Source organism: Lissotriton helveticus, chromosome 11, assembly GCF_964261635.1.
Source record: "Lissotriton helveticus chromosome 11, aLisHel1.1, whole genome shotgun sequence".
Lineage (NCBI taxonomy): Eukaryota > Metazoa > Chordata > Amphibia > Caudata > Salamandridae > Lissotriton > Lissotriton helveticus.
Genome location: NC_136072.1, coordinates 83226134 through 83250409, shown reverse-complemented (window position 1 = coordinate 83250409; position 24276 = coordinate 83226134). Strand labels below are relative to the sequence as shown.

The 24276-nt window shown below is 45.9% G+C and overlaps 1 protein-coding gene across 1 annotated transcript in view; it reads right to left on the bottom strand.

Moving 5' to 3' along the window:
- Nucleotides 1-24276, bottom strand: part of LOC144790727 (uncharacterized) — a 58241-nt gene that overhangs the window by 14492 nt on the left and 19473 nt on the right. The window contains exon 2 of the mRNA XM_078665442.1: nt 4562-4671. Within this exon, the coding sequence (XP_078521568.1) occupies nt 4562-4671 (110 nt within the window). The remainder of the gene's footprint in view (nt 1-4561; nt 4672-24276) is intronic.

Below are 24276 nucleotides of genomic sequence, written 5' to 3'. Positions count from 1 at the left end.
TTCGTGCCCATCTGAGCTCCTCGATGATTTGCCTGGCCTCCGCAGCTGGATCTTCCCCAGCCGTGGCCTCCCCCGCTCCCTTTTTTAACCAAGGTAATACCGCTGCCAAGTGCATCGCCAGCTCGGGGGGTATCTGTTCTTTATCTATTAGTGTGATAATCACCGGGATTGGTAATCCCCCTACCATCATGAGAATAACAGTGATCCCCCAAGATGCACCCGTGAGGTATACTGTGAAGGTGGGCAGACCGAAACAACTTCTCCATCTTATTGTTGACCATCTTTACCGAATGGTTCAATGCTGTTGTGGATCGCCCCCCCCCCCTCCATACCTTCCTCGGCACCATGTGCGACCAAGCTAGTGTGCACTCTGGGAGGGTCTTCGCCAACCAACTAACTGTTGTCAGTAACTGCTCGATTAAGGCCCGTCTGCCCAATCTCACCAAGTCATTGCCCCCAATGTGCACTATGACTACTGTGCCGCCCTAACAATTCTTTGACAAAACCTTGCAGCTGGGCAATGCCCAAATCGCCCCGTCCATAGAAGGACACCCGAAAACCGTATTCCCCAGATGTGTGAATCGCATCACCTGCCCTGAATACGTCCGCGGCCCGTCTCACGTATGAGTGGCCCACGACCCAGACCACCCGTTGTCCATTCCTCTCTCCAGACGTGGTGGATAGCTGATACTGGGCCAGTCCCAGTTCCCGCCCTTCGTCACAGGCCCGTGAAACTGTAATCCAAACAGAAGAGAAACAACGTGAGTGAACATCCTTAATGAATCACAACATATGCAACCGCACGTACCGTTTAAAACAGTCCGAAGACCATCGCCCCAACTGTTTAACCTTGTCTGCCTGCAGACCTCCGGCCGTTCCTTCTGTAGCGGCCCCAATTCTGATAGAATGAGTCCCAAAATTCCTCGGGTTCAAGCCCGCTTCCGCAATTGTTATTGCTAGCACCTTTTGGAACTGAAATTTTGACAATGGGGTGCCATCCATATGCCGCAGCAAGGCCCCACCCCATGTCACCACCCTTTGCTGTAGGTAAGCCTCTACGTATGCCACCGGACAGCAAGGACTACCAGGAGCGCGCTGCAACACTATGCCCCTCCCTTGGGCCTCTTGGTCGGTCTTGGACCTGGCAATCGTGATGAATAGGGAATCCCCCTCACCTGCACATGGTCCCTCCGCAAACCCCCCTCGGTATCCTTCTTATTGGCAGCCACTAGTTCGCCTATTTGCAGGGCACCATAGAATGCCAGCGCAAACGCAGCCCGGAATAGGACAACTTAACTAGGTGAGGAGCATGTCGCCTCTAGCGTAGCCAGCAAGATGGTTAATCTGTCAAACCCTATTGGATGCCTAGTATCCTTCTCGCGCCCCTCTAAGCGCCGCCAGCCGCGCAGCGCCTTCCTGACCATGAAGGAATCTGTGGGGTCCCCGACCCCTCGGAGCTGGGCCATAAACGATACGGCGGCCTTATACCGACTGGCGGTTGCCGCTTACCGGCCTTCCTCATGAAGAGCCACTAAAAATTGGGCGAAGGCGCCCTCCTGACCCCATTTCTGCTCCCACGCGGGACCCAAAAAGGCGCAGTATGCACGGAACGCCCCTTCATAAGCTTTCCTTGTCCTGAGCCCTAGACTGGCTGCCACGAGGTCTTGTAATCCTGCACACCGATTAGCCACAATGCTTCAGGAAATGGCGCTGCCGCTAGCTCCGCTGCCGGTAAACACTCCCTGAATGCCTGCATTTTGAAACGAGAGAGTGCATCCGCCGCATTATTCAGTATACCCGGCACGTTTTGCCCTGAATTGCACGTTCAGCTTTAAGCACTGTAACACAATTTCTTTCAGCAATCGCAATATCCATTTGCAGCGTGCTGCCTGTTGATTAATGCATTCTACCACAGTCATGTTATCAGACCAAAATATCACCGAGTTATTCCTGAGTTCCTCCGGCCATGCCAGTAATGCTACCCAGATCGGGAACAACTCCAGGAAACCAATGTTACTCGTCAGGCCACTTGACGCCCACCATGCTGGCCACCTCTGGGCCAACCAGCGATTTCCTAGAATGGCGCCAAAGCCTACGCTGCCCGCCGAGTCTGTCCAGAGACCCAGCTCTGCTGATGAGGCTGGTGCCTTGGCCCAGACTACCCGGCCATTGAAGTCCGCCAGGAATTCCAGCCAAATGAGCATGTCCTGGCGAACCTCGGCCGACAGCCTCGTGCGATGGTGGCCTTCCTTGAGGCCCACCATGGCGTGTGCAATGGACCGCGAGAAAGGGTGAGCCATCGGCATCACCCGCAGCACAAAATTCAGCTGTCCAACCGTTTGTTGTAACTGGTGTAGAGTCACTTTACTGCTTTTAAGACATTGCTGCAAGGAGGCCCTGAATTTGGCAACCTTTTCCAATGGCAACCGGAAACAGCCTTCCACAGAGTCTAGTTCGATGCCCAGAAACTCCAGGGAGGTAGTCGGCCCCACCGTCTTACCTGATGCCAAAGGCACTCCGAAACCCCGCATGAGCAGGCAAAATTCCTGCAATGCCCTTGCACAGTCCCGAGAGCCAGCTGGGCCGAGGAACAGGAAATCATCCAGATAATGCATTACATGTTGATGCCCTGAGGCCCTTGAGAAAGCCCATTCCAAAAAAGAGCTAAACATTTCAAAATATGCACAGGAAATTGAACAACCCATTGGCATGCACATGTCCATGTAATATCTTGCCTGAAAGGAAAACCCCAACAAATGCTGATCCTCGGGATGAACCGGCAGTAGCCTAAATGCAGATTCAATGTCTGATTTTGCTAACAGTGCCCCCGGACCCAGGTCATTCAACATCGCCACTGCGTCATCGAACGATGAATACCTCACACTGCATACGCCCGGATCAATTGCCTCATTTAAAGAAGCCCCTCTTGGTGCAGACAGATTATGTATGAGTCTGAACTCGCCCGGCTCCTTCTTGGGCACAACCCCTAACGGGGAAGATACAAAATTGGCCGTCGGTACCTCTTCAAATGGTCCCGCCCCAAGCGAACCTCCTTTGTAATCTTCGCAGCAACCACTGTCAGGTTGTGCGTAACAGATGCTTGGTTCCTGCACCATGGGGAGCCTCGAAAGTCACCCGCCGGGATCCTGAAGCCCGTTGCGAAGCCCTCCCGCAGAATCCCGGTGGACGCTCGGTCAGGGTATATGCTTAGCCAGGGGGTCATTGCCAAAATCGTCACGGGTGACTGGGTAGTCCTCCGTGACCCCGTGTCACTCCTGCTGAGTACCCCCTTTCCCTCCTGAGACATTGCCATTGGATCGGCAGCTACTTTCGGGGTGGGAGGTATTGCCACAACTTGCGCAGGTATGCTTGAACCTGCATGTTCCCTGCGGCCTATTACATGTACCTTTGTTGAAACCCCAACATACCTTTCGCTTGCCTCCATTCCCACCCGGTCTCGACTGAAAGTCACCCCCGTGGTTTGGCCGAAAGGGCTGCGGCTGCTTCTGTGGAACAGCCCTGAAACCATTCGTGCTCGACCCCGTGCCTATCGCCGGGCCTGGCGCGAACTGCCCATGCCAAGATACAGTATCCAAGCAATCCCAAGTCATTGATTCATTAAACTCCTTTGCTTTTCTAAAAGACACATCATACCCTTTCCATGCGTCCCCCCGTACTTCTCATGGTAGCCCACAATCCTGCTCTGGTAGCAATTCAGGGCTCCCAATAGTTCCGGTGTACGCTCATGTATTATTGCCCCAAACACATTGAAGGCCCTGATCCAAGTCGTCACAGTCTCCTCCACCCTGAATTCCGCCATTTTGGCCCTCCATTCGCTTGGGTGTAAGAAATCCTTCTGGGTCTTGGCATACTCAAATTCCCTATTGTCGGTCAACAACAAAAACATATTAATGTATTTGTCGGCCCACACCATTTCCTTTGTGGCCATCGGCACATGTTGTGCCAGGCTTTCCCGCCTTGACGGTATAGCACCCTCCCCCATGATTGGGAGCGATCTCTTACCATCTTCCGCCGGTACTCCGGTCTTGTCTGTCGCTTTATTCCGACTCTCTCCCGCAGCGGGGCTCGTCACCTGTAAGGGGATAGAAGGCAAATTCCCTGCCCCGGAGCTTCGTGCCCATCTGAGCTCCTCGATGATTTGCCTGGCCTCCGCAGCTGGATCTTCCCCAGCCGTGGCCTCCCCCGCTCCCTTTTTTAACCAAGGTAATACCGCTGCCAAGTGCATCGCCAGCTCGGGGGGTATCTGTTCTTTATCTATTAGTGTGATAATCACCGGGATTGGTAATCCCCCTACCGGGGCGGACACCAGGTCAGCCGCCGGGGTCACAGGGACCGGGGCCTTGCTTGGGATCGCTTTCCCTTTCCTTAACTTACGCTTATTCGCCCCTGGGGTGCCATTCGGCAAACTAGACCCCTCAACCCTCTTACGCTTCCCTGCTGGCCCGCCCTGCGCTTCCACCTTTTTCTGAAGCGCCGCTAAGCTGCGATCCATTCGGTCCATTTTACCAAACTTCCTGTCCATCGCCGATATGCGGGTTACCAGTGTACGAAGCATCCGTTCCATCTCGGAGCTCTTTCCGTTCTTCTTTCCAGGCATATCCGCTGGTCTGCTTCTCCTTGCTCTTTGGACTTTTGAGCACGCCTGGACAACTGAAACAGAAAAGAACAACAATTACCACGTTCAAAAATTGCTGCTTGTTCCTTTGAGGGCTCATGAGTGACGAGTGGTGCAGCCTTCAGAGCGCGGGAACAAGAGGACGCCTGCTTGGGTCCCACGCCTTTTAACCTATTCCAGGCAGGCGGGGCGGCATCCCCCTCCCGCCCGAAGTGCACGGACTTCCGGGCGGGGGAGTTTTAGGACAACCCCCATGCTGCGGGGGCGTGCTCCAGCTACATCACTATGGATATAGCAGCCAGGGCACCCCCCCGCCTGCAACAGGTTTCCCAGGCGGGCGGGGCACCCAGCCATACGTTCGGAGTGACCGAGTGGTCCCCCCTTTCCAGTATCCTGTTAAGCAAGAAGCTAAAAACCAAGTCAGGGAGATCTTAGATCAACTTGAATACCAGGGGGTGATTGAAACATGCACCTGACAAATGAACAATCCTTTGTTTCCTGACTCCAAACCAGACGATTCATATTGTCTATTTTTGGATTAGAGACACCTAAACTCTTGTTGCAAAACATTTGCAGTACAAAACTCACACAGTGCAGCACCAATGAATAACATCGTGCACAAAAAATATAAAACGACATTAGATATTTCAAATGGCTTCTTCTGTCAAAACATTGCACCAGAAAGCAGGTATTTGACCGCTTTTTCCAGTATGGGGGCACAAGGGCAATTTTGTTGTCTCCCCAAGGGATTCAAGAACAGCCCAGGATTATTTTCAGCCAGGGTAACAGAATTACTACAAATGTATGATGATGAGGCATTATCTGATGTCGATGACATCTATCTTACAGACGATGACCTGGAAACACACTTGAAAAGAGTGAACACAATTATACTTGGGTTTGCATCTGAAGGGTACAAATTCAACTTTAAAAAACTCACAAATTACCCACCTCACTGTCCTATTTTTAGGATATGAGTTATCAAGTGAAGGCAAAAGCCTAGCAGACAACTTAGAGAAGTGTGCAGTACTCCAAGCTCCAAAAACGCTGAAAAACTTACAATCAATTCTAGGTTTCCTGAATTTCTGAAGATCTTACATTCTAAACTACGCAGAGAGGGTTAAACCCCTCTACGAATTAATAAAATCTGATTTCAAACCAATTTATTGGACACAGAAACACACAAACATTTTACGATCAATACAAACAGACATGTTAACTAAAACAAAACTGCAAACACGCGCAAACGAACGCAACCTTATAATCCGAGTCATCCCAGGAAGACGCGGATTTACGTAACTGACCTCTAATGAGGGAGAAACGGTACCAATAGCTTATAAATCACACTTGTACACACAAGCTGAAATGAAATTCAGTTCTACTCAAAAAATTCTGACTGCGGTCCAAACTGCTGTAGCAAAAGAAAGAGCCCTAGCCCAAGGGAAGAGCATATCTGTTTTAACAGCAGTATCAGCCCTTGAGGAAGTAACATGACCGAGCATTCCAAATGCTATGGCATTAGATCCAAAATGGATACAATGAGTTAATTCTCTTGCTGCAACAGACGTGATACACGCTTTTGATCCCAAAATGAAAAAACTAGAACATCTAGAATACGAACATGAATGTCCTCTGTCGATCGAAATACTGCCTCTCGAACAGTACACCTGTGTAATCTACACAGGCAGTTCTGCACAACACTATGTTGTGGATAAACAAGTTTACAATGCAGCATGCACGTTTGTTAAAGGTCGCTGGCGCATAGGTAAATTCAGACCAATGGTCACTAAAACTGAATCACTCAAAAACTGTACAGCTCAGCGAGCTGAACTACAAGCTTTAAAGATGGCGCTTGAAAATGCCGATTGCGAATTCCCTACACTAATAGTGGGCGACTCGCATTTCTGCATTCGGTCTTACAATGATTTCATGCAGAACTGGGTTCAAAACTGTTTCAAAAATGCGAAAAGTGTCACAATAAAGCAATAAAAAACTATGGGAACAAGTAGTTCTTTTACAGAAAGAACTACGAAAGACTCACGTGATACATACGCAGAGTCTTCGACATGATGGCGTTCACGTTGCAGGGAATTCATTGGCTAACAAAGCCACAACGGCAGCTGTTCAACCGGCTTCCGTAGCTACAAAAAAGCATTCTAAAAAACAAATAGATGGAGAAACCATGCTGGAAGTAAAAGCCTCATTAAAAGGCGACTATGCGGTATTACCTCTAAAATATCCACTCAATAATACATACATAATTGATGCGACCTCCGTTCCTTTTGCTCGAATCCCTGGAGTGGGGGACAGAGTAATTCCAAACACGAACCGGAGGGCTTACTTGATTCAAGAAGCAGACATGGGAATGGGTCTGAGGCACCAAGAGATCTTGAAATCCCTAATAGAATTGCAATCAAAATACTGGTGGCCGGGGATGAGCATGCATGTTTATAACTTTGCATTAGATTGTCAGGACTGCAACAGAGATCGCAGTTGTGAACCGGACAAGGTACCAGCCCAAACATCTCTATTACACAGCATTAGGCTATCTACACGCAGACGTCCACAGGGAAAGAAGCAATCCCATAAATATTAAGACGAGATTCATTTGGATGAGGCTCCAGCGCTCGGCTGACGCCAGAACTGTTATAAAAGATTTGCGAGTCTTTATCGGCACATACGCAATTGGCATGCTACATTCTGACCAAGGTCCTGCATTTAGCTCTCGAGCTTACAAGGAGGCCATGGCCAGCTTGGGCATTGCATTGCGGTACGCTAGTCCATTCCATCCTGAGGGAAATGCGGTAGTGAAGAGAAAAAAACGTGACATAAAGCAATCTATAACAGCGAGGGTATTAGGTTCGGGTGATGGATGGGTCAAACAAATAATAAGTGTCCAGCGTAGTCATAATAATCTGCCAAGACATTCTCTGGGTGGAATCACTCCGTATGAACTTTTGTTTGGTACAAGAATGATAATTGAAGACCTCGATAGTCAGACTTCAGTGGTGGAACAAAAAACCTTTGATATCAAAGATCGTTTGGCTGTTTTACAGGACTTAAATGAGACAAGAAGAAGTCTAAGTAACACAATGCTAAAGCCAACGGCCACTGAAGAAAAACCACCTGTCCCAGCAAGACCTGTCTGGATTCCAAAGATTGGGGATCTGGTCTGCTCACTTGGCCACTGGATTCAAGATAGCCTGGCTGATGAGGATTATGAATCCGAAACCGGTCCCAGGATGCTTGTTTCCGGTCCAGGGAAGATATGGCTTGGCAGTTCGGGCTGGACTGTTCCCATGAGGCACAGGGTCAGACTGATTTGCATATGGCCATGTCTGAACTGGGGTGGCTGAGTGGGCTAAAGAATGGTGATGGATTAAACCCAGATCAGTTGACTGGGGGTGAGTGTTTGATTTGCTCAAACGCTCCGTCCATAATCCCCTTTTGTATCGCTTTGTTCGCCCTAAGTGTGGCAGGGTATGCTCAGACGTGAGTCCCTTGCTCACTTGGCCACTGGATTCAAGATAGCCTGGCTGATGAGGATTATGAATCCGAAACCGGTCCCAGGATGCTTGTTTCCGGTCCAGGGAAGACATGGCTTGGCAGTTCGGGCTGGACTGTTCCCATGAGGCACAGGGTCAGACTGATTTGCATATGGCCATGTCTGAACTGGGGTGGCTGAGTGGGCTAAAGAATGGTGATGGATTAAACCCAGATCAGTTGACTGGGGGTGAGTGTTTGATTTGCTCAAACGCTCCGTCCATCATCCCCTTTTGTATCGCTTTGTTCGCCCTAAGTGTGGCAGGGTATGCTCAGACGTGAGTCCCTTGCTCACTTGGCCACTGGATTCAAGATAGACTGGCTGATGAGGATTATGAATCCGAAACCGGTCCCATGATGCTTGTTTCCGGTCCAGGGAAGACATGGCTTGCAGTTCGGGCTGGACTGTTCCCATGAGGCACAGGGTCAGACTGATTTGCATATGGCCATGTCTGAACTGGGGTGGCTGAGTGAGCTAAAGAATGGTGATGGATTAAACCCAGATCAGTTGACTGGGGGTGAGTGTTTGATTTGCTCAAACGCTCCGTCCATCATCCCCTTTTGTATCGCTTTGTTCGCCCTAAGTGTGGCAGGGTATGCTCAGACGTGAGTCCCTTGCTCACTTGGCCACTGGATTCAAGATAGCCTGGCTGATGAGGATTATGAATCCGAAACCGGTCCCAGGATGCTTGTTTCCGGTCTAGGGAAGACATGGCTCGGAAGTTCGGGCTGGACTGTTCCCATGAGGCACAGGGTCAGACTGATTTGCATATGGCCATGTCTGAACTGGGGTGGCTGAGTGGGCTAAAGAATGGTGATGGATTAAACCCAGATCAGTTGACTGGGGGTGAGTGTTTGATTTGCTCAAACGCTCCGTCCATAATCCCCTTTTGTATCGCTTTGTTCGCCCTAAGTGTGGCAGGGTATGCTCAGACGTGAGTCCCTTGCTCACTTGGCCACTGGATTCAAGATAGCCTGGCTGATGAGGATTATGAATCCGAAACCGGTCCCAGGATGCTTGTTTCCGGTCCAGGGAAGACATGGCTTGGCAGTTCGGGCTGGACTGTTCCCATGAGGCACAGGGTCAGACTGATTTGCATATGGCCATGTCTGAACTGGGGTGGCTGAGTGGGCTAAAGAATGGTGATGGATTAAACCCAGATCAGTTGACTGGGGGTGAGTGTTTGATTTGCTCAAACGCTCTGTCCATCATCCCCTTTTGTATCGCTTTGTTCGCCCTAAGTGTGGCAGGGTATGCTCAGACGTGAGTCCCTTGCTCACTTGGCCACTGGATTCAAGCTAGCCTGGCTGATGAGGATTATGAATCCAAAACCGGTCCCAGGATGCTTGTTTCCGGTCCAGGGAAGACAAGGCTTGGCAGTTCGGGCTGGACTGTTCCCATGAGGCACTGGGTCAGACTGATTTGCATATGGCTATGTCTGAACTGGGGTGGCTGAGTGGGCTAAAGAATGGTGATGGATTAAACCCAGATCAGTTGACTGGGGGTGAGTGTTTGATTTGCTCAAACGCTCCGTCCATCATCCCCTTTTGTATCGCGCTGGTCAGAGAAAAGATCGCGGTGAAGAAGGAATTTGGGCCTTCTTACAGGAAAGCAGTACCTGTCTCAGCAATCACCAATCTACATGAATGTCCCCTCAGGAATTATTTCTCCACTCATTTACCATTTGTAAGTAGTCACATAAAGTGAACACAGATTAAACAATACATGGGATATATCTCAATTCTTATTTATTCACAACAGGATTTAGTTACGGCAACAACACTACTGCTAACATTTCAAATTCTATTGTGAGCAGTATGTAACATCTTTTGCTTGTTTTGCATGGACAGATGATATACCATACAACATACAATTTCAATACACTATAAAGCTGTATTCAAAATGATACAAAAGTTCGCTTTTAAGCAAATCGATGTTTAGAAGCTTCGATGTTTCGGTCCACTATGCTGAAAACATTCCCCAGGACCATCCTCAGGACGAAAAAGTGTTGCACATTCCTAATACTTCCAGCCCGAAGTATATATTTAATCAACTGGACCTCTATGTCTAAAGAATTCAAAATTCGTGTCCACACTAGTAGAACGTGTTTAAGCCGTATATTTCACTTTATACGAGGCTCTGCGTCTTCACTGTACACTTGAATCAGGAAGCAATTACTGCCTTCTCCGACCAACCGTTGACACTCTCAGCAATCAGCGGAACAAGATCAGTGGTACTACCGCCCCTTGCTGGTAAAAAGAGAACAGAGTTGTATCAATCGACCTGGTAAAACCACAATCATGTGGCCAATATTAAGTAGTAGGCCCAGTGGACTCCCAAGATGTAGCAGAAGACCAAACCTTGCTACAATTCAAGCGGTTCAAACTGAGAGACTAATCACATTTGATAAACCTGCAGTGAATAAAGAAGGACTATGCAACAAAGCCATGGAACTTGTGCCTCTTGAAACCCAAATTGCAACAGTTCATCATGAAACACTTGTCTACAATGATGTAGCCTCCGACTATACTAATATGACAAAAGAAGAAGAAACTACAAAGATTAATAAGAATCCTGAAGCAATTCCAACAATTGACAGAACTGCATCTGGCTACTTCATCAATTTTCTGAAGATCCAAGTGAACATGAAGAAAAGCCAGCAAATAAAACTTTCAAAGAAAAAATAACTGAACTCTTTCATCAACTTGGAGAAACATATCTGATTTCACCATGGATTGAATTGTGGATTGTGTTAGGTGTACTTTTCTTCCTACTCTGGTTCATTTTGGTTTTAAGCTTGGGAAGAATGATTGATGGAAAATACAGTACAATGGACACAGCAAGTCAGAAAATCAACTTGGTTCTAAAGCCTGACAGATCTTCTCACATTGAAAAAAGAGAACTATCATCAGTAAACATCACAGCCATTCCTATACCTGGTGGTGTAGCATGGGACGCTACTGATTACGACATCTATGGCCCGGTTGAACTCTTGAAATATCTACATCAGTTCAAGGTTTCATTAAGTGACTTTGTATCACCTAGCACTTTCTCTGATGATTGGGAACTTTGAAAATCTTAATAATATGATGTCAGATTTAGAAATGTCAGCAAAATTTACAGAACATGATTATTTAGAAGGTTCATCAGATTATGAAGAAATGTATGGCTTTAATCATTATGGGCACCACTATTTGCATAAATCTGCTAATCCTAGAAGTGTTTTTACTTATAATCTATGGGAACATTGTCCAACACCGCCAAAACGCAGCTCGAAAACATTTTATGAGAAATTCCCAAACTTCTCAGGGTTTAATAACACTGATCCAGAAACGTTTTATTTTAAAATTATGAATAAGACAGGAATGAAAAGCATGTTGACGAATACTAAACTGATTTAATCTGCAAAATTTTATGAAAAATTGTCTACATTTGGTTTTGAATTTGGGAAAAACAACAAAAACTGTCTGGGGTACAAAAGACTGGCAGGTACAAGGTTTAGAATCATTATTCAGAGCCTGCATGATCCCAGAACAGATAATGTTCCTGAATGACACCATTTAACAAACAACCTGTCTTGGCCAAGCCAGGATAAAGGACTTAAACACACCGTCTATACCAAAGCCCATACCTGATAGTAATAGCACGACAGATGTGGAGATAGACGTATCCCATATTTTACACCAAAATAGAACTAATCCTGTTTGGAGAAAATGGTTGGTCTGGCCCACAGACACTAATAACTGTCAAGATAGATTCCTGAACAACAAACAGGGGTTCAAACATAACAGGCCAGACCCAAGATATTCCCAGAGACAACATCCAGGGATAATAACAACATACAGTGTAGGAAAACTATGCCTCGAATGGCTACACTACCTGAAATTAAGCAACACTTGACTTTACTTAAAGAAGGTGCTGACTTGCGAGATTTCTTATTTGGACCTCGCAAACAGCGTCAAAAACGTTTCATATACGCCGGTATATATGCTGCTTACAACGAAGCTTGGAAAGTAACGCAAATTGAAACTGCTGAAAAAATACGAGAAATGTATCGTATTAATTTAGGAAAAACACTGTCTGTAGTGGACAATGGGTTAATGACTCTGTCCTCCAGAATTTATTCACCGGACAGCATTGTATCATCTGCTATTGATATAATAGAACATGATATGCTAATGTTACAACATGGCCAGTCCCAATTACGTTCTATTGTACAGTTAGGCTGGATGTTACAAAATTTCCGTTCAGACTACGTGCCATGGCGTCTAATCAACACAACGTCATTGTTTTCTGTCTTTAACATTACAGATAAACAAATCTCTTTGGCACAAAGAGGAGCAGACTATACGGTGCTGAGCATTGAAAAACTAGAAAGATTACCATTGACAGTCTCTGAAAGACCTGTCATTGAATGGATAATACATGGCACCATTACAATTCCGATAACGACTTTTCAGTTTCAATATTGCCAAAAGCACGTACCAGCAGGCCTGTATGAAAGATTGGGTAGAGGGTACATCAAGTCAACCTGGAATTTACCTTACACACATAGATGTTAGAGTGGGGGAAAAAAGATGTATTTCTTAGTGGTAACAACTGTAAAAATTCACTGAGCGGTACACTTCTGTGTCAAGGAATTAACTTGCATGGAGCCTGCGAAGGTTCATCAAATAACCTTTCATGTCACCTGCACGGCACCCCTGCTACACAAATAGAGCCTTTTTTCAGACAACTTTCCAACGGCAGTTACGTTATGTTAAGTGGCCGCAGCTGTTGTGGCATGGTGCCAGGAACGGCCTATCTCGTCAGTGTTACATCCAGGGTCACTTGCTGTATGCAAGTATTGTATCCAAACAGCAAACCAGACAAGGAGGCAACGATATGGCCTTCTCTGAATATCTCTTCTATTCGAATTGATACTTTAAGCAGAATGAAGTCCATTCTTTTACAAACAACTGTGCCTTTAACCTTGTCTAAAGAAACGTATGATCTGCAAGTCGCAATGATATCGGCAGAGATACATGCATTATTATCAACAAATTGCCCCGTGCATTTCGTAGAAATGTTAAGTCAAATCTTAAACATGTCAGATACCAGTGGCATCGCACATGTATTTAAGACAATTTTTTCAGACTGTTAGCACCCTTTGAAGCAGTCCTGAGCATCTTCCCGAACTTCGTGCACTCTGTGTTCGGCGGCCTGCCTCTCATCTTGGGACTCGTAGCAGGAATCTTATTTTTGTTGCTTCTGCTCTGATATGGCAATTCCAGTCACAGACAAAACTCAGGCTACAATGGAAGAAACGCTCCTAGCAATGCGATACCGAGATAGGATTACTAAAGTCCTCGGCTTGGCTCGACTAAGAGATCTGAATACTGCCTGGTTTCTTTCATTCAGACCAATCTCGCAAGATTGCATCCTACCTGTTCTACGATCCCTGCTCTGTGGAGAAGGATGCGTGTTAGACGTCTGTCTCACACTCCCATCAGCAGTACCCATGGATATTGATACTTTGCTTGGTTCGGTAACGGATCATGCAACATGTTGTCCCCAGTGGCTACCTATTTTGATGACGGCATTCGTTGAGACCTCACCATTACGATTAGGTGGCGGTGAGGTACGAGATGAAAGCGGCACACAGGTACAACCTTCTGTGACCATTGCTGATCTAGACACCGATGACGGCAATGCATCTCACATATGCACTATTTCTACTTTTTCGGACATGGTCCAACTTTCACCTACTGTTGTAGACAAATTCTTTGCCAGCCTATCTGAGTTAATGTTCTCTCTTAACAACGAGAATGACTTTTGAAAACACGAGCACACAGCGTTCCCTGAACTCTGAATTCGGCCTTCAGTTTTGATGCACAAAACTTCTGAAAAACTATTGGAACTATTTTTTCCCTGAAAGTGAAATTATTTTTTCCCCGTTCCCAAAATATTTACCTTTTTTGGCACATGATACTCTGCTTAAAGTAGAACTATTCTTAGAGAACAAGATTTCTATTTTTGTAAACTCTAGAGACAATATTTTGACTTAGCGTCTAGCACATGCACTGTCTTGTATAAATATGTGATGAAATGGTCTCGAACCTCTCTTCTGTATTAAGAGCCATTTCATAAATGTAAATTTCGTGATTCATTCAGTCGCCATTTCAATGTACAATATATGCATTATCTGAATGATACCACTGCTTGAAAATTTATGTAAAATGTAAATGTATTTGAGCTTGTAAAGCGCACTGCTACCCGTCCGTAGGTTTCCTGGCGTTGTATAACTCTGGGGAACCCGTCCTGGCCCCTGCTGGGAGTCCCCAAGGTAGAGCCAGGCATCCCCGGAATTGATGGGGCCGTTGTGGATATTAGGCAAGCTAATGCCCAGAGTTGCCGAGTGGAACCCCTGATTAGAGTAAGCACCGAAGCGAGAATTATCGAGTCCGTTGACCCAAGTCCACGACCCTGCCGCGTCGGGAATTGAACCCTGGTCCCGGGCCGACTTCTGCTTCCGGGTCTGCCGCCTCTAACCAGTGAGCCACACTACTCCACTAAAACATACAGTATAATAATCATTTTTCGTGTATATACCATTTCAAATGCATTTTATGTATTTTGGGGTGGGATGGAAAACACATGCATAGATATGTTTAAAATTGCTTAGTATTTAGTAATGATGGACATTATACGTGGAGTGGGTGTTGTAGACGAATCTAGGACTCTAGTTAAATATTCCCGATTCATGCCCTTATGTGGTTATATCAAATCATATCCTTATATAGGCATAATAATCATGCCCATATTAAGACATAGCCAATGCAGTCCAAATACGGCAAGGCTACTCCCATAGACTCCTAGAAAGCACAACGTGTTCTTAAACAAACCAAGCCTCCAGCAGCCCGGGAATTCCCCCTGCTTCTGTATTGATTTGTCCTAGAACTCCCGGAGTCCTGAAAGAACTGCGAGTTCTTAGTGACGTCTTATGTCCAACCTTAAGTCAAACTCGGCACCTTCCAGGTATAAATATACCAGCATCTGCCCTAGCAAAACACACGGTGGTTTGGAGCAGATCGACTATCTACTTGCCCGACGCCCTGCTGTAGCAAGTGCCGAAGGAAGCCGACCCTCCCGCGGACGCATTGAGAGAGACGCTGTCTTTTCTCCTGCCGAGAAATCCAGCTCCAGTGTTTCCCTGTCACCCTTGCGGGTTTCTGGGAGATCGAGTTTTGAGAGAGAGATACAAGACCTCCTTCATTCTATAACCAAGGTACGGAGCTGATTAGACCCTTAGAGAATTCTTGATTTAGATTCTTGGCAGAAACTATCTTAAACTCAAACTACATCTCACTTACTCCTTCCCTGTACTAGGCTTAGGTTAGGTACACCGGGGTAGGCGTATCTTAGAAGCACCAGTTGAGTATGTTTAGTCATTATTTTATCATTGTATGTATTTTATCCCTTTTTAAACACCGTATGGCTTAGAAACCATACTATGCTTTTACAGTACTATTTTATAATACTCCTTTTACTGTACGCACTTTACTTTATGACAAGTATTGCGATTGTAGCAATTCACTTCTCTTGCATGAGAAAGAAGACTGTTCAATAAATAACCTCTTTTATTGAAAACGCCCGTCTCTCTCTGTTTCTCTGCACTTCTGGTGAAACTAAGCATGCACGATTGACTGAGTAAAATAGCTATCTATTGTTTCCGCGACCCTGGAGGTATACTCCTTATTCTTGAGGGAGCAAAGTTGTCATGTTTATGCGGTTGTCAGAAACTAATCCCTTCTTGTGATTTCGAGAAAGTTTCTAGTGACCTCTGAGCTAGCTGGCATTCATAATTAAGTCTAACATATTCAATAGAGACCCAGTCGACCTAAGTCCTACGTCTAAACTATCGTTTATGTTATTCCAATGTGCAGAGTCTATTGGAAATATAGGAACTACACTACACACTGTACAGCACACTACAAAGTGGGAATAGTTTTGAAGTTTGTCTATGCATAGCTTTTTATACTGTGTGTAACTTCTCAGCACACACCATTCTACTAGGGTGTAAAAGAGTATGTGTGGTTCTAGGCAGTCTAATTGTGTGCCCAGACCAAGGAAAGAGCAGTACTGTACCCCCCATACATATCCCTGCACCATGTGGCAGGCGCAGCATGGTACCTGCTTCATAGTGCAAGGATATGTGCAATGTGTTTACTTTGTCCTGCTGTAAAAACACCTCCTGGCACACTATTGGTTGGGGGTTGAATTACCCTTGGATGCTGAGGATCATTGGGGACAAAGAACCCCTCATTTTACCACCAGTGAGTCCCACTCAGCAGCATTGCTGAGAGCTGGTCGGAGGCCCTGCCCCCTTTCTCCACCACTCTGCAAATGCAACTCCTGGCGCAATACTGGTTGGGGGATGAAGTCTCCCTGGATGTTTGGTGCCAAGAAACCCTCCTGTTGCCACTAATAAGTCCAACACAGTGGTGTTATTGAGAGCCCACCAGAGGCCCTGCCCCTTTTACCCACCCACTGTAAAGACCCATATAGCCACTCTCACACCCACTCACAGACCCATAAAGCCGCTCACAAACCCACTCACACAGCTATGCACACACCCACTGACAGACCCATAAAGCCACTCATACACCCACTCACAAAAACCTTACAGCCCCTCACAAACCCACTCACACAATCCACACAGTTACTCAACACCCACTCAGACACCCACATAACCACTCACACATCCAGTCACAGACCAATACAGCAACTCACACACCCATTCGCCAACCTATACAGCTTCTCACATACCCATCCACTCTGAAAGGATAGAGTTTACAGTTAGGAAATAAAATTAAAAAACCTTCCAAATTCACAAATAGAACAAAGGTTACAGGGACATTATACTTAGGAAATTGAATTAAAAAACAACCGATAGTTACTGAAAAAATCCAAAGGTTACAGGGATGTTATAGTTAGGCACAGATTTCACTAGTACAAAACCATTGAAATTCAGCAGTTAAAGTTAACTGAGCTAATTATAACTTATGCCCCGCGATGTACTGCTTATAACCTCACATAATACATTACTCATGACTGTGAATCTTACTGTTGGGTACCTTGTGCTCCAGCGAATCCTCCTACCGGGCATTGCTTCCTGAAGCCTCATACGCCACCCTGCAACATTTTCCTGGGGGGACCGTTCCGCTGGTGGTCATGCGGACGGTCTCGAACTACAGTTCCCAGCATTCCTGTGGGGCGCAGCTGATCGGCATCATCTCCAAGCGCCAGGAGGGGCTTAAAAACACGCCGAGCTCTGATGGCGCAGGTCTGTGAATCTTACTGTTGGCTACCTTGTGCTCCAGCGAATCCTCCTACCAGGCATTGCTTCCTGAAGCCTCATACCCCGCCCTGCAACATTTTCTGGGGGGACCGTTCCGCTGGTGGTGACGCGGATGGTCTCGAACTACAGTTCCCTGCATTCCCAGCATTCCTGTGGGGGGCAGCTGATCAGCATCATCTCCAAATGCCAGGAGGGGTTTAAAATCACGCTGTGCCTCCCGCGGCACGGGACAGGCGCGGGGTGCCCGGGCGCTGCACGGCGAAGCCCGGGCAAAGGGCGGGCCCGTCAGACACCAGATGAGACAGGACAGGGCCATCTCCCTTTCATCTGGTAATCACTGATCATAACTCCTGCAAGGTGAGCTAAGGACAGTTGTTTGTATCCAACAGACTTGTGTGTCACAAAGTGATTATGGGGAAGCGTGTGGGACAACTGGGATTCAGACCTGCCACAACAAGTATTGATAGCATGTTAGAAAGAGCAGTCAGTATTGTTAGCAATGAAATTTAACTGACTGAGTGGCTTTTTTTTCTTGGCCTTGGGACATCATTCCAACCTCTGATCCCGATAAATGAAACCACTAACGTAATTGCGAGTGACCCTGAGAATCCAACTTCTGTTTGTGAGCTATCTAGATGTTCTATTGTCCCTGCATCAGATACTGTTGCAACTACCGCAGCATCTACTGGGTCAAAATGTAAGTGGAAATCAGCAAAGACAGTAAGTTCCAAGAGGAAGCAACCAATTCGCCCCTGTTCTACTCGCACAACACTGAACTCTTGGATTTGTCCACCCTCCAATCTTACAACAGTTGAGGCTCAGGTGCTCAACTTTATACTGTTAGTAATGGCAGTAGCAGTAGCGTAGTGGATATGAGTTATATCATGGATACCATTACTGATCGTGTCAAGCATGCCCTTGATAGCTTTCTTGTTTCTCTGAGGGATAGTTTAACCGCTGTGTCTTCTGTTTTGCCTGTGCCCCAACTCACGATCCCTAATATTGTCCCCCGAATAGATCTTAATGCGCCTGAATCTATTGATGTAGGAAAGTAAACTGTGTTAAACCTGCCTTCTAATAACACTTGCACCCGTCAACAAACCCCAAAAGAGCCAAATAATCGGAATTCAGGCGCTAACGATAACGATTGTGTTATGTGCAACAACGTTCGCTTGTGCTTTGAAATTGGGGGCATTAGAGGGACAAATAGGAATACAATGCGGGATGACATAAACACAACCACTGATGGAAACCCATTAAACACTACATTTTCTACTAGTAATCCCCCTGCTGCCTCACTTACCCCATTGCCGCGGGGCTAATTGCCCCGCGGTGCGGCGGGAGGGGGGCGGCGTGTGGCGCAACAGTGCTGATGACGAGCTCGGCTCGTCATGCAGCACGTTGACACTAAGCTGATGACCAGCTGCCCTGGTCATGGCCCCACCCGCTCAATGGAACGCCCAGCACAGCGGAGTAATTATCCCCACGTGGGCATTCCACGGAGGCCAAGACGAGCTCAGCTTGTCATCAGCACAGCGCCACCGTGCTCCATGACGAGGTGAGCTCGTCATCAGCACCGAAAAGGTTAATAGTAATGGTATAGGTGAAAGACCATGAGATGGTGCTACCGATCCCACTTGTTTGTCATACTCTGGGGGTAATAGGGAGGTGCTAAACCTACCCCCTGAGGTATGTCCCTATGTTGTAGTCTTAGCAGGTGTACCCTCTCTAAGACCTGATCAGACAGAATCATGGGAACAATTACGCTGTAAAAGTGTGGATTGGCTGTCTAAACACAAAAGATTTAGGCCATCTCTGATTAAGAACATCATTATGGTACGCAGAGTGGGATGGCTGGGCATATCCCCAAAATCCATCAAGGGGGACTGTATAGTCATCAATTTCTGCAGGCCGTCTGTGGCAAAAGCCATATTATCGCCACAGATGGAGCGGGCTGACCTCAGCACTAGTATTTGGGCCCTGCCACTGGGTTACTTTTATAAACCTACATTAGAGCATCCCTGCCCTAACACGCTTTATCCCCTCCCAACCCTTAATAGATTTGCACCCTTATCAGGATTGGATTGCCAGGACTGACTGCCTATTTTACAGATAAAGCAAATATTAACTGAGGTAGCAGAACTACTACCCCCCCAAAATTGTTCCCACTCTAGTAAATCTGATATCCTGACCACAAGGAATGTAGATAGGTCACTTAAAATACTGAGCTGGAATGTCGCGGGTTTGGCATCCAAATTAAATTTACCAGACTGGCAGGAGTTAATTAAAAGTCAAGATATTGTAATGCTCCAAGAGCCCTGGGCAACCGGGGAGTTGTTTATGGAGGGGTTTGAATGTTTTAATATTCTATCACCTATCCCGGAATCAGGAAGGCCTGCCGGCGGCCTCTCAACATGGATTAATATCAGGGCTGGTGGTCGTGCTAGAGCTTTGTGTACTAATAGTAATACATTTCAGGCCACTATTTATACACGGGGGACCCCACTTTATTTGATTCATTTTTACAATGATGATTTTAAAACTGCTGTATTATGAACTTTATTTAGTTGTTTAAATTGATTTCAAAATTACTAATTGTTAATTGCGATACCAAACCTATGGGTATATGTCTAGGTGGTGACTTTAATGTTAAAATTCCAAAGGGTATCTACTCAGCCACCCAATCTATTAATATGGGTCTGTTGAGTCAGAGAGGAGACCAGCTAGTGAATCTCCTTAGTTCTAATCATTTTTTTAATGTTATGGAGATCGCAGCCGTGCCCTCTAGGGATGGCAGCATAGAACCGACCTACAGAGGAAGAGGCTCAGCCTCAACCATTGATTATATCTTCCTAAATGCCCCTTTAGAAAATTATGTGTTAAAGGCAGAGGTAATCCCCACAGTCCAGGGGGACCATAATCCGATTAATATGACCCTGACCTTTACGCACAGACCAATTTATGACCTCGCGCATGGTGCCAGTGATTTAACACCTACTACTGACAATCTTCGACTGGTGTGACGTGGTGTTGATAATAGAGTAGTATTTGAAAAGATGGCAAGATCTTAACCTGACTTGATCGACACTTGTCTGACATTCAGAGAGCGCAACCTGGAGGTAGTTGGTGCCTTTTCAGAGCTTTGCACTAGTATTAAATATCTATTTTCTAAGCCCAACAAGAAATTTAATTCAGACCCAGGTTGGTTGAATGATGATTGCACTGCAGCTAATAGAGCCCTTCGGAGGGCACTTGCAAGCAAACCCAGAGATAGCTCCCTAGTCACGTCGCTTAGGACGAGTTACAAGAGAGTTATCACAGCCAGAAAGGAGGAGATTATCAAAGACCACTGGGACAATCTCGTTCGGGCAAATACTCTAAAAAATAGCAAGGCTTTTTGGCAGGCAGTTAAATGAGATCTCTGGGAAGCCAAGAGTCGTCGATTAGCTGTAATGTCTCTAGTGAGTCCTGGGAGGCTCACTTTAGCAAGATCTATGCTGCCCCGGCCCTATGTCTCATCATTGAGGAGAATACTCCAATCACTGGGATCCGGATTGAATTATCTGAAGTTGAGGAGGCAATTACTCAGAGTCTAGGGTGCAAAGCCCCCAGGTCTGATGGACTCCCCATTGATCTTATTAAAAGTTACCCCGACTTTTGGGCGCCATTACTTTTAAATGTTTTTAACAACCTAACTAATTTCCCCACACCCCAAACTTGGTCCTCCAGTATCATAGTACCAATTTTTAAGAAGGGGGACCGGTCGAATCCGAGCTGTTACAGGCCGATCTCCCCGATCGATAATGCTTTGAAAATTTTAGGTAGGGTACTTTATAATAGGATTAAGTCATGGGCTGAAGAAGGCCAGGTTTTACATTCGTGTCAATTGGGGTTTAGGAGCAACTGTGGAACTGTGGAACAATGCCTTAACCTCAATTTGATCATTAGTAAACATAATGTAGTCAAGAAAACACCTGTATACCTGGCATTTATGGATCTCACGTCGGCCTTCGACTTTGTTAATAGATCTCGGCTGTGGTCAACCCTTCTAATTTATGGACTTGAGGAGTCATTGGTATCTTTTTTAGCTTATTTACATAAAGATCTATAAGCAGGGTACGCATCAGCAGGGACAGCGAGGTCTCCAAAGCCATTGAAGATGGCAGGGGGGTCAGGCAGGGTTGTGTCCTGTCCCCCCTCCTATTTCTTTTATATATCAATGATTTAAATAAGTCTCTAGTGACTCTAACCCAGAATGTCCCACTTATTAATGGTAACAAAATCCCTGCATTGTTATATGCTGACGATGCAGTACTGATGCGGCGTACTCCAAAAGCTTTACGAGTCCTGGTTCATGGCTTTGTAGAGTTTATGGCAGCCTTAGACTTATGTACTAATTAAAAAAAATATTTTTTAATGGCGTGTGGGTCTAAAAAGTGTTTTAACTCTTCAATAGTTTTAAACTCAAATCAATTATTAAGCACTCGCACTTTCCCATACCTCGGTATGGTATTCTCATCCAATGGACTGTGGAATGACCATGTGGCCTATTGTAGGAGGAAGTTCACTAATTCTATTAATACCATACTTGGGCTTCCAAAACCAGGGATTGCTGAGGTGGTGCCCTCTACTGTTAAGATCTATAGACTTCAATGTATACCAGTCGCAACCTATGGTGCGGAAGTCTGGGGCACACTACCAGTGGCTGCATCCAGGGTGAAGAGAACAGATTTTGTCGTAAAATCCTGGGTGCACCCATCTCCTCATCCAAGTATGCTACCCATAGTGAACTTAATCTCCCATATATAGAAGATTATGTTAAGGCTTGTGATGTATTCCTATAGGTTCTGTATCGATCCCCCTATTCCTGACCCTGTTCTGGTTAACAAGTTAACTAGCAGCCATCCCATGATGCAGAAACCGTTATCTGATTAAGCCACACCACGGCACAGGAACGCGTTATCTGATTAGGTCATAACGCTTGCCATCTAATTAGGCAAGCAATATTCCTCCAGCCCCTGATAAGGCATACGGAGTTCTCAAAACAAATCAAACCTATGACAACCTGGGAAAAACCCTGCGGCCATTGTTTTGATTTCACCGAGAACTTCAGCAAAAGAATGTGCTAACGACCAGTTCGTATGACATCCTTATTGACGTATCTATGTCCATCCTTACGTCAATCTCGGCACCTTACAGGTATAAATATTACCGATATTGCCTTAAGCAAACACACGCGGTGGTGACGAGATCGGAGAAGCCAGACTTGCCGAAGCCCAACACAGAGCGGACACCGCTGGCGCAGCCCCGCCTTCCTGACGCGCTGAGAACGAGACGCTGCTTTCTCCTGCCGAGAAATCCAGCTCCGGCGCTTCCAAGCAGCCCTTGCAGGCAGCCTGGAATATCGAGACCAAAGACGAGAGATACCATCCCTCAACCATCCTAGATTCAAGGTACAGAACTGAATAACCCCTTACAGAGAATTCTTGAGTCAGTCACTTGGCAAAACAAACTTAACTTAAACTGCTACTTTCTATTCCCGCCCACGTATTAGGCTTAGGTCAGGTACACTGGGGTAGGCGTAGTTAGAAGCACCAGTTGAGTACGATTAGTCAAATGTTTATATGTATGTATCTATTTTATCCATTTTAAACCACCATATGGCTTAGAAACCATATAAATGTTTTTACAGTATTATTTTATACTTCTGCTTTTATTGTATGCACTTTACTTAATCATAAGTATTGCGATAATATCGATCCATTTCTCTTGTACGAGAAAAGAGACTGATCAATAAATAACATCTTTTATTGAACACGCCCGTCTCTTCCTTTTCTCTACTATCTGGTGAAACTAAGAATGCACGTACTGACTGAGTAAAATAAGTTGTCTTTTGTTTTCACACGACTCTAGAGATACACTCTTGATTAGGGGAGAGCAAAGTTGTCATGTTCTATGGTTGTCAGAAACTAAATCCCTTCTTGTCTATCCAGGGAGGTTCAACTCCTCCTTGCCTATTCGAGAAAGTTTCTAGTGAACTCTGAGCTAGCTGGCAAACCCAAAACTTTAAGTCTAATATCGACAATAGAAGACCTAGTTAACGTCTGGTCTAGGCCTATACTATTGGAGGTATTATTCCAATGCGCAGAGCCTATTGGGATAATAGGAACTACACTACATGGCGCCCAAACGTTTGGAAAGGCGATAAAACTAACGCAAGACATTAGAGTAACTCAGTCGTGCTTTTTCACTCAGACCCCTTTTTTCCCATAATACTCCAAAGACGTCTGGAGTGGGTGAAAGGTAATATCCGCCAAACCTCGCAGGAGGAAACTCCTATGTATGGTTCTTGGTTCAATCAACGTTGAAGGATACACTGTTCCAAAATATTGTGCATCTAATCTTTGTTTCCATAAGAAACCTGATCTGCAAACAAACGGTAAAACCTTCCTGTCGGTAAAATGGTAGACAGTGAAGAAGAAAGAGAGACAGCTAGAATAGCAGCTGAACTCGTAGCAGCTGATAATACTATGCAAGATGCAGACCCGGAGATAATACTCATCCCGGTCAATATAAGAAAATCTGTAACTTTAAAACTTATAGAAAATGGACTGACACCTAGAGGTGGCACAGTCATATTCGTAATAGAGGCACACGAATATCGGCAGACAGAGGTGTTCTATTCATGGATACACTTTCCAGCAGCAAACGCTGTAACAAAGCACTTCCACTATTACAAAACAGAGGAACCTCCTA